Source organism: Carya illinoinensis, chromosome 16 (assembly GCF_018687715.1).
Source record: "Carya illinoinensis cultivar Pawnee chromosome 16, C.illinoinensisPawnee_v1, whole genome shotgun sequence".
NCBI classification, from domain to species: domain Eukaryota; kingdom Viridiplantae; phylum Streptophyta; class Magnoliopsida; order Fagales; family Juglandaceae; genus Carya; species Carya illinoinensis.
The window spans coordinates 2,668,657-2,680,980 of NC_056767.1; the positions used below are offsets into that span (position 1 = coordinate 2,668,657).

The following is a 12,324-nucleotide window of genomic DNA, read 5'->3' on the forward strand; positions in this document are numbered from 1 at the left end:
CTTATAAAAGAAATTATATTTGCTTTGTAGGTAAAAAGATTGAAAAATTTGAGACTCGTATAAAAAATAATTGTTATTGGTGGATCTCATTAAGATTGAACAAGCCGTCCAAGATTGTATCTAGGATTACCCTAAAATTAAAGTTCTCATTTAGATATCGAGAATATTTTAGAATATATATAAATAGTAGTGAAATAATTTATGTATAGTAGTGAAATATTCTAAGTTACAATGTTTTATTGGGTTTTAAGAAATGAGAGAAAAAAATTTGAATAAAAATATTATAAAGTTAAAAAATTATTTGAGTATAATTTTTTAATATTATTTTTGTTTAAAAGTTTAAAAAAGTTGCATAGAATTTTGTATTTTGTTTAGGAATTTAGAAAAGTTGTAATGATTAGATAATGATTAGATGAAAAAGTTAAATAATTGAAATTAAAAAATATTTAGTATTTAAATAATGTTTGGAAAGAAAATATATAAGAATATCTAAAAATATTGAGAATACTTTGTTCCAAACCCTCCACTAAACTTAGGTTAGATTTGAATAGTGAATTGAAATGAGATAAATTAATATGAAGGTTAAAAATTAAATAAAATATTATTAGAATATTATTTTTTTAATGTTATTACTGTTTTAGGATTTAAAAAAATGAATTATTTATTATATTTTTATATATTGTAATAAGTATCTATCTTATATGAACAGTAATTTTCTTATCTTTATTGTATATTTATATTTTTATCCTCGAATTGTTTTTATTTTTAAACCAAAGCTATCAGAAGTAGAGGATCAAGTGGTTAGCCAGGTGGCCCCACTAAGGAAATATTTTACACGTCAATGGGATAAGGTTGAAGCAAATCTTGAATCTGGATGTTGAGATCCACCCGATTGGCAATTTGGGATGTTGCATCCATCGTTGTATTTATTGTATATTTACATTTTTATCTCTGAATTGCTTTTACTTTTAAACCAAAACTATCAGAGAGAGTCCAGTGGTCAGAGGGAAAAAAAAAAAAAGAAAGAAAAAAGTCAAGTGGTTAGCCAAGTGGCCCCACTAAGGAAATATTTTACACGGCAATAGGATAAATATGAAGCAAATCTTGAATCTAGATGTTGAGGTCCACCCGATTGGGAATTTGGGATGTTGCATCCATCGTTCTTATTTCTTCATCTTCTTTATTTTAAATTTATTTTTTTAATTATTTTGTTGATATGGTGTGTTTAAGTTATTATTTATTTAAGAAATATATATAATTAATTAATGGTTCCGTGAGCTCAAATATACCTATAAATTCAAAAAATAATTTTCTAAAAAATAAACGATATTTTGAGATACATTAATCTCTTCTTATTGATTGCTTTAATAATTAAGTTAGAAATTATATATATATATATATATATATATAATTAATGGTTCCATGAGCTCAAATATACCTACAAATTCAAAAAGTAATTTTTCAAAAAATAAACGATATTTTGAGAGTTATTAATCTCGTATTGTTGATTGCTTTACTAATATATTAGAAATCGTAGTTCTAACTTAATTAGTAAAGTCAAGTTTTTGGCCTTATCGTCACTACAATGCTGAGTTGAAGACTGAAAAAGATTCAATATAACCCTTTCAAAAAATTAAAAGTAAAAAATTCAATATAATGCGTCACGTTAACAAATATAATTAATAGCAATAAAATCTAAAAGATAAATAATATTTTTAGTTATAAAACATATAAGTGCCATAATTTTTTTTAAAAAAATTAAGTAAATAAAGAACTTACATGAAAATTTTAGTTTATTTTTCATAATTAATATCAAATCACCAATTGTCATAATTCATCTATAAAATATAATTTATTTTTCATCCCCCACCCATTTATAAAAATATATATATTGTATTTAATTAATGTTTGTCCTTCGCATGTGAACTAATTTAATGTCTTCTTAATTTAATCAGTTTAGTAAGTTTCTGTTGGTTAATTAATTTCAGAAAATTTAGTTTAATTATTAGTTAACTATTTTACATTTATTTATTTATTTATTTTGCTTTTCTTTAACACTTAGAATCAAAAAAAAAAAATGTTATTTTCCTTTTATTTTGAAAAAATGGTTGAATAGTACGCAGATAAAAAATAATATTATATAAAGTAGTTGTCTCTTTTCCCTGTTTGGTGTTGATTTATATCAACAAGAGGGCAATAATTGAATCACTTTTTTCAAACTATGATCGTCCATCAATAATAATAAAAGTTATAAAAATCTAGTTGTAAGTATAATTGCGTATTAATATATGTATCAATCTAATATAATTAGTCAAAAAGTAAATTTTATTTAAAACAATATTAATTTAAATTTTAAATATGAATGAATCAGTATTAATACGTAAATTAGTATACGATTTTACTTATACATAACAAAACTCATAAAAATTTAAGACAAGAACATACTACTTGATCTGTAGCCATTGATCATGTGGCACACACAGCTGATCCAATATGCCTTTCTAGTTTGAAGGGTGGAATATTTTAGCTCGTCGATCTGATCATCTTTTAATTATGTCAAGCCTCTGCATAATTCTTTGGTTTTATGACAGTGATATTCTACGTTATGATCCATGTATTTTAAACAATAAACTAGGCATACATGCCTCAGGCACATAACATCTTTTACTAATTATGTAAAAATTTATAAAAATTATAATGATGAGATGAGATGAGTTGAAAGACTATCTTAATCCAAATCGAGCACAACTCATCTCATCTCAACATTCGAGCTTGAAAGTCTTTCAACTTATCTCATCTCATCATTATATTTTTTATAAATTTTTATATAAAATATAATAAATAATTTAACTTTTTTAAATTTTTAAATAATAATAATATTAAAAATTAATATTTTAATAATATTTTATTTAATTTTTATTTTTATCTCAATTTATTTCATTTCAATTTATTATACAGCTAAAACAACTAAATGATTGAAATAATTGTTGTCCTCGATTGCAAAAACTAAAATAAAATAATTCGTGTCCTTCTCCTGGATAGCGGCAGTTGCGACGTTACAGAGCTACCCCACAGGTACTCCAAAGCTACGACATTACTTTTTTCTCAGTGCAACTTTCTTTTCACTTTTTGAGTGTTATCAGTTCGGTCCAATTTGATTTTAGATAAAATTTATGATTGAATAGGTATATATTAGTTTTATATTTTTAAAAATTAATTATGTATTGGTTATTATATCCAGTTTTATCGATTTTAGTTCATTTTTTAATTTTAATATATTAAATATATTAGTATTTAAAAGAAATATGTTGGCAAGTTATTAAGTAATAAAATATATTTAATATATATATTTTATATTTAAAACATATGATCAAATAAATATTCATATTTAAAATTAAAATGTTATGTTATAAATTATAACATATTATTTCATACATAATTATATATAATATATATAAAATATATTATATATAACATTAAAAATTAATAAAATATATATAATATGTGAACCAGTCTGGTCCAGTATTAGAAAACATAAAACCGATTCCGAACAGGATTTGACCCATTTTTAAAATGAAGGAACCAATTCCAGACTGAATCAGTCGAAAATCGGATTAAAACAACTTATCCAATCCGGTCCGGACTGATTTTTCAATTTATTTTTACACTCCTACACTTTTTTTAAACGGCCATTCAGTTAGCATATACCATGTATCTCACATCCGCTATATAATTCTGTTTATTTATTTTTACTTAAAGATTAAGATAGAACTTGGATGATGAGATAAGATGATTTTAGATGAAAGTTAAAAGTTGAATAAAATATTATTATAATATATTTTTTAATATTATTATTATTTTATAATTTGAAAAATGTTGAATTGTTTATAGTATTTTATGTGAAAATTTATAAAAATTATAATGATAAGATGACATAAGTTTTGATGATTTTATTAGCTAAACCTAGCCTAGAAAAGTATTTTTAATAATTTTGTAATTTTTTTAAAATATATTTTAATAAATAAAAAAGCATTAAAAAAAATACGCCTTGGATGAGAATTCTTTGTGTGTAGCATTGCCCATTCTGTAGATACTAGATATCTTAAAAGGTGTTAATTACTCATGGTGGATTCCTTGCTTTCATGGTCTACTTATCATAAGAAAGGCATGCATTTAGGCTTGGTTTAAATAATGAAAATCTTTAATTTTATCTTATTTTAATATTTAAATATCACAATTACAAATATTTTTTAATTTTAAATTTTTAACTTTTTTATTTAATTATTATAAATTTCTTAAACTTTCAAATAAAATACAGAAAAAAAATTCAACTTTTTCAAATCTTAAAACAAAAATAATATTAAGAAATTATATTATAACAATATTTTAATATTATTATATATGTTTATTCAATTTTTTCTCTCTCACTTTCTAAAAATTCATAAAATATCACAATTCAAATCACTTCATTATTATTTACTAATATTTTACTATTATTCATAAATTATTTCATCTCACTATCTAAACTATGTCTAATAAGAATAGATTCATGGGCTAGTAAAGTAACATTTTAAAATATGGTACTACGTTAATACTATAAATAATTAAATTTATTTTTTATTAATTTCTATTTTTTAAATAAGTAATAATTTTATATAATATCATAACAAATCTTAAATTTAACTTTATCTTTTACTCATTTAATTAAATATTTTATGTATTATTAACCTCCTTAATTTTATTGCTTAAAGTTATCTTTTAAGTATTTTAATATTTTTTAACTTAATAATTAAATAAGTGATTATTAGTAAAATTATATATTTTTTTAAATTTTTTATTAATTAAACTTAGCTGATAAATAATTAAAGAAAATGACAAAACAGTACTATAACACGGGAGAAACGTGGCCGGTGAAAACATGAAGGCTAGGGTCCAACGAAAGAGATTTCACATCCCGAGGCAAAAGTAGAAGGGACGAAAACGATTCACGTGATGTTTGGGAATAACTTTAGAAAATGTAAAGATGTATTCCCGATAAAATATTATTCTCATCCGCTATTATTTTCTGTCTACAACCCCACATCTTACGTTGATTTCTTTTTTATTTTTTTCTTTCTTTTTTTATTAATAAAAATGAAAGAGAGGTTTGAGGAGAGAGAGCTTGATGAGAGAGAGAGAGAAGAGCGATTAGATGAGAAAGAATGAAATGATGGATGAAAATGACGAGAGTGAGAGTCAAATGATGAGAGAGAGAGAGGGGGGTTTGATAAGGAGAAAATAAAAAATTAAAAAAAATTAAGAGAAAAATAGATAAGAAATAAAGAAATAATTTAATAAAAAATAATGAGATAAGATAAAATAAAAGGTACGATGTGATGATAAAGAGTTTGAAGGGAGAGAGAGCTTGAAGGAGAGGGGTCCGTGAGATTGAGGAAAATAGAGGAGAGATAGTGAAATGATGAATTGTTTTGTATGAGATGTGCGGTGTGAGGTGTCTACTAATTGATCAATTATTTAAGGATAGTGACATGCTAACAACTTATATATAATTTATAAATAATTTTAAATATAATAATATTTTTTATTATATTTAAATACATCAAATCGAAAATAAAAGTCAAAATAATATTTAAAATAATATTATTTTATTACATAATTGTATACAAGTTGTTAATTAGTAGGAAAATTTATATTATTTAAATGTTGAATTGATTTGAATTTATTTAAAATGAAAATTGAAAGTTGAATAAAATATTATTATTATTTTAAAATTTGAAAAATTTAAATTATTTATTATATTTTATATTGAAATTTGAAAAATTGTAATGATTAAATAAGATGAATTAAAGTGAGTTGAGAATCCAAATTGGCCCTTATAAAATAAGAAGATGACAAGGTATAAATATTTTTTTATCTCATCTCATATGTATATATTATAAATATAAATATTTTTTAATTTCAAATATTTAATTGTTTTATCTAATTATTATAAATTTTCTAAATTTCTAAATAAAATATAAAAAATACTTTAACTTTTTTTAAATTTAAAAAAAAAATAAAATTGAGAAATTATATTATAATAAAATTTTAATTTCAAACCTAGTATGCGGAAAACGTGAAGGCTAGGATCCGACGAAAGAGAATATTTCACATCCCTAAGGCAAAAGTAGAAATGATGAAAGCCATGATCCGGTCCATAATTACAAACTTTAGAAAGAGCAAAAAATATCCCCTGGTCGGCAATGATTTTTAATTATTCAGTCATTGAAGAGTCAATGCGAAAAAGACAATTAGTACAAAAATACTTTCATTATTTTCAGAAAAATCACATTTTCGACTGGTGTCATTCAGCACATCTAATAAAATGTTAGTATAATTTAATTTAAAAGATAAATTTTAAAATTTAAATTATATAAATGATGTAGTTAATATGTTCTCTACACACTAAACTTAAGAATAGATTAACTTTATTCTCGCATTTAAAATTGGTCCGTGGAGTGATCCAACCAAGATAGTTTGATTATAGACATATAACATTATATTTATTTCAGACCCTCAATCGGTGACACCTAAGTTGATAATGATAAAGAGTGGCTCTACAGCCACACATAGGAGTCCCGACAATGATTTTTATTTTTTATTTACTTTTTTACTTTTTATAAATGCATTGTTTTAATATTTTTAAATATTTAAATTCTATGTCCCGACCTAGCTCTATAGTTGTATCTTCTACAAATAAACACTATTATGCATGGCATCAATATTTCTCCCGACCTAGCTCTATAGTTGTATTAATATCTCTTATTGACTAATATATGATAAATGTAGGTAGGTATGAGATCACACATTGCTTTAGAAAATCTTGATTTCTATAATGTTTCAAAAGTCTTTTCCCCGTTTGGTGTTGATTTATACCAACAAGAGGTCAATAATTGAATCACTTTTTTCAAACTATAATCATCCATCAATAATAATAAAAGTTGGAAAAATCTAGTTATAAGTATAACTGCGTATTAATATGTACATCAATCTAATATGATTAGTCAAAAAGTAGATTTTATTTAAAATAGTACTAATTTAAATTTTGAATATGAATGAATTAGTATTGATACGTAAATTAGTACGCGATTTTATTTATACATAACAAAACTCATAAAAATTTAAGACAAGAACGTAATACTTGATCTGTAGCAATTGATCATGTGGCACACACAGCTGATCCAAGATGCCTTTCCAGTTTGAAGGGAGTAATATTTTAGCTCGTTGATCTGATCATCTTTTAATTGTGTCAAGCCTCTGCATAATACTTTAGTTTTTTTTTTTTTTTTTTTTTTTTTTTTTTTTTTTTTTTATGGTAAATGGCTTTACTATATTGCATCAAGGATTACAAGAAACCTTATCCACCCAAATAACATGGGCGATAGGTTCTGGTACAGATTCCCCCCATACAACCAAGTCATCCACATTCCAAGCCATTCTAGCTAGCTTATGAGCAGCCCTGTTGCCTACACGACTCACATGTTTACATAGACAAATTTCAAAAAGAGACATTAATCTTTTGACTTCAGAGGTTAAATTTCCTAACTGTGAGGCATCCTGTTGAGGTTCTTGTTGCAGTATTTCCACTAGCAGCTTACAATCTGACTCCACCACCAACTTTGATATCCCTGATTGTATGCATAACTGAAGCCCCCTTAAGATTGCCACTAGCTCAATGGTTTCTGGTTCTTCTATATAGCATTCCATCTTGCTAGCCGCAAGTATTACTTCACCCCTTCCATCCCGAAGCACTGCCCCAATTCCTGCTTTCTTTTGATCAAAAAATAAAGCTCCATCGACATTGAGTTTCAGAAACCCCTCGGGAGGGGGACTCCATAGACCATTTAGTTTGATATGGTCAGGGTTTTTCTGTTGAGAGCAGGACACAAAACTAGACTGAACTGAGAGGGCATGGTCCACAACTTGTTTAATAGGAAGAACAACCAAATCATGTATCTTCCTGTTTCTCCTATACCAGAAGCTCCATGCTATCAGGCAGAAAAACTGCAACTCCTCAGTAGTCCCTTTGTTATGCACATGGTTGATTAGGTCAATGAAAAGAATAGGTTTCTGTATATCAAACAGTTTTGGAAGCTGGCCTTTCCAAAACTCTATCAGCTGGGGACAGTAAACAATTGCATGGCTCAAGTCCTCATTCTGTTCAGCACATAAACAACACTTAGGATCTATATCAACATGTCTCTTAATTAAGTTCAATCCTGTTGGTAAGCAGTCCTTGCATAATTTCCATGCAAAAATCCTTATTTTCAAAGGCAACTTCATCTTCCAGATTGCTTTCCACAGACTATTCAAGCTGCTACTGTTTGAACTCTGCCCTACTGCATCATACAAGCCTTTTTGTAACAGCTTATAAGCACTACGAACACTAAACTCCCCACTTCTCTCTTCAGACCACATCCATCTGTCTTCATAGCCCTCTGGACATATTACTATTTTTAGTATCTTCTCTGCTATAATTGGATTGAATAGAGCTCGAACTTTTGAAATATCCCACCATCTGGTTTCCCCATTGATCAGAGTATCCACTGTCTCATTTTTCCTGTCCTGGCTCTCTTCAACTGAATGATCATGTAACACATTTCTGTGTCCTGGGATCCAATAATCATGCCAAATTCTGATATTTTTTCCATCCCCTACCCTCTTTTGACAACCCTGCTTTAAGAAAACTCTAGTCTCCCAAATCCCTCTCCATGCATAGGAAGGGTTATGCCCCAGCTTTGAGTCTAAGAACTCCCCTTTCGGGAAATATTTTGCTTTAAACACTTGGTACAACAAGGATTTAGATTGTGTGACCAACCTCCAACCTTGTTTAGCCAGAAGGGCTGTGTTAAACAGCTTTAGTTCTTTAAAACCCAGCCCCCCTTGATACTTGGATTTGCACAAATTCTTCCAGCTCACCCAATGAATTCTTTTGTTGTTTTCTGTTCTACCCCACCAGAATCTGGCCATCAAGCTTTCAAGTTCTCTAAACAGGCAATCTGGCAATTTGAAGCAACTCATAGCATAGGTAGGAATAGCCAAAGCTACTGCCTTCAGTAGGATTTCCTTTCCTCCTTGAGACAGTTGTTTTTCTTTCCAACATTGCAGTTTCTTCCATACTCTTGACTTGATATCCGAGAAAGCATTGGCTTTCTTCCTACTTATCATTGGAGGCAAACCCAAGTATTTTTCATACTGTTGAATAGCACTTCCCCCCCACATGTTCCTTATTTCCTCTTGCATGGGAGAACTTACATTGCTGCTGAAAACCATACTTGTCTTATCCATATTCAATTTCTGCCCAGATGCCAGTTCATACCTCTTAAGGATTCTTTGTAGCTCTAGATTTGTTTGGACATCAGCTTTACAGAAGATAACACTGTCATCAGCAAAGAGTAAGTGATTTATGGTTGGAGCCCCTCTGCATATTCGTATACCAGGTATCATTGAATTCAAAGCTGCTTGCTTCAACATACTGACTAAACCCTCAGTGCATAGGAGAAAGAGGTAAGGGGACAAAGGGTCCCCTTGTCTCAACCCACGAGTAGGTTTAATACAACCTGTTGGTACACCATTCAACATGACAGAAAAAAAAACTGAGGTCACACAGTACATAATTAAGTTAATCCACCTGGTCTCAAACCCCATCTGAACCATGATTCTTTCCAGAAAATCCCACTCAACTCGATCGTAGGCTTTACTCATGTCTAATTTGATGGACATGTAGCCTTTCTTTCCCCCTCTTCTGTGTCTTAGAAAATGAACAATTTCATAGGCCACTAACACATTATCAGTAATTAACCTACCTGGTACAAATGCTGACTGAGAGGCAGATATTAGCATAGGGAGTAAAGCTTTCAACCTATTTGCTATAGCTTTGGACATGAGCTTATAAAGAACATTACATAAGCTAATAGGTCTAAAATCAACTACTTTAGTGGGATTCTGTTTTTTAGGAATTAAACAAATGAAAGAATGGTTTAACTCTTTAGGGAACACACCAGTATTTAAAGACTCTAGCACTGCCTCAGACACTGAAGAGCCTATTGTACTCCAGTATTTTTGATAAAAGAGAGGGGGCATACCATCGGGACCAGGGGCCTTTGTTGGATGCATTTGAGAAAGGGCCAAGTTGACTTCTGCTGCAGTAAATGGTTTCTTCAATTCTTCATTCATTCGAGATGTGACTTTGCTCTCCACCCTAGCAGCAGATTCAGTATGGTCCCTCTCCTCTGAACTACTGAACAGCTGTTGAAAGTAGTTAACCACTAACTCTTCCATATCTCTTCCTTCTTTCCACTGGTTTTGCTCATCTTGTAGCCTCTTTATGGTGTTCTTCTTTTTCCTATGTGAGGCTTTAGAGTGGAAGTATCTTGAATTTTGGTCCCCTGCCTGGATCCACAAAGCCTTGGATCTCTGATGCCACATTTCCTCCTCCCTTCCTAACCATTTATTCACTTCTTCTCTGGCACTCATATTTTCTTGAGAGTTCAAGCCTACAGGATCCTTTTTTTGTAACTGACTTAGATTTTCTTTTGCCTCTGCAAGTTTGACTTTTACATTACCGAAGCTTTTTTTGTTCCATACCTTCAGTTTCTCCCCCACCATTTGAGTCCATTGCATCAAAGTCTTTATCCCATCTCCTTTACTCCTTTCCCTCCATGCTTCCTTGATTAGTTTAGAGCAACCTTCCTCTCCTGACCACATTGATTCAAATCTGAAAGGTCTGTGCCCCCTCCTACTTGTTTGATATCCAGTCGTGTCCACCCACAAAGGGGTATGGTCAGAATAGGCTACTGAACCATGTATCACACTTGCCAAAGGGTTGTTTAAGCACCAAACCTCATTAGCTAGGGCCCTGTCCAGTCGAGCACTTATGCACTCAGATTCCCCTCTTCTATTGGACCACGTGTATGGGCAGCCTTGGTACCCCAAGTCCTTGATACCACAATCATCTATGGCATCTCTGAAGTTCTTCATTTGCCATTCTGGTCTGTCCACTCCCCCCCACTTCTCAGCTTGGTGTATAATTTCATTAAAGTCACCAATTAATAACCACCCCAAGTTGTCAACATTTTTCAGTGATCGCATAAGGGTCCATGTCAAGTGTCTGCTAGCCACCTCAGGGAAGCCATAGATACCTGTTAAAAACCACCTTCTACTCTCTTGTTCTTCTTCAGCAATTATAGCATGTATATGGTTTTTCGAATATTGTAAAATGGTTAAGTCCACTTCTAACTTCCAAAATAAAGCCAGTCCCCCCCTTCTTCCCTCACAACTCACTGCTAGACAATTTTCCAAACCCAAACTACGCTTACACCTGTCCATTTCAGAAACTCTTAGTCTAGTTTCCTGAATGAACAAGATGTCGGGATCTTCCTTCCTGACCAGGTCACGAAGGTTTCGAATTCCACGTGGGTTCCCAAGCCCACGGGAATTCCAGCTCAGTGTTTTCATAACACTTGGTGGGGCTGACTAGCAGCCTCCACCACTTTTTGTGATTGAGCCGTATTTTCTTGTATGTCACCATTTACTACTTTCCTAGCTTTAATCAGGAAGCATGTGGTTTCTTCACTCACCTCCCCCTTTCTCTTGTTGCTAGATAAACTTCTTGTAACAGGGAAGTCTCCAAGCTGGACCCGAGCTCTACGTTTTCACCTACCACCCACTCCCTTTTCCTTCAAACACAGAGAAAGTGTCGTAGCCTCCACCACTTCTACTTCATGCATGCCTTCAAAGGATCCAGGTATTTGCACACCTATAGTCCTCTCATCAGTTTCATTCCTCTGTCCTTCCAAACCATCCTCATGTATCAGTCTCTCGGATGCACCAGGCCCACCTTCAGACTCAGGTTCTCCAGGTTCTCCTGGCCCATTTGCTGTGGTTGCCCCGTCATGCTTTTGTTTCTGTTGCATCTGTAGAGGAGTCTCCATCACACACTCCTGGTCCCCACTGTCAGATTCCCCCGCGTGGCATTCCTTTTGTTCCGTTAATACCTGTCCCACTCCCCCTGCTATATCCATTATCTTTTCTGGTGCAGCCTCAAATTCAGTTACAGAGGGTGCACATTGTCTGTATTGCCCTTTGACAGAACCTTGTCCCTGCCACCTACGTGACATGTTGCTTCCGGAGACCTCTGCCTCCCTATCCCCGTCGTCACTTCCCATATCAGGGCCCTTCTTCCACTCTCTTTTGCCGGAATGACCATTGCTCAAAGAGGACCATCGCCGCAGACCAGAATTCTCAGCTCGAAGCCATGACCCAAACTGCATTCCTTTGGGACCT

At 31.2% G+C, this 12,324-nt stretch overlaps 1 protein-coding gene across 1 annotated transcript; it reads right to left on the reverse strand.

The window, feature by feature from the left end:
* Positions 1-7,377: 7,377 nt before the first annotated feature.
* LOC122299620 lies at positions 7,378-11,496 on the reverse strand. Its single transcript, XM_043110008.1, has one exon. The coding sequence runs from the start codon at positions 11,494-11,496 to the stop codon at positions 7,378-7,380; it is 4,119 nt and encodes a 1,372-aa protein (XP_042965942.1).
* Positions 11,497-12,324: the final 828 nt, after the last annotated feature.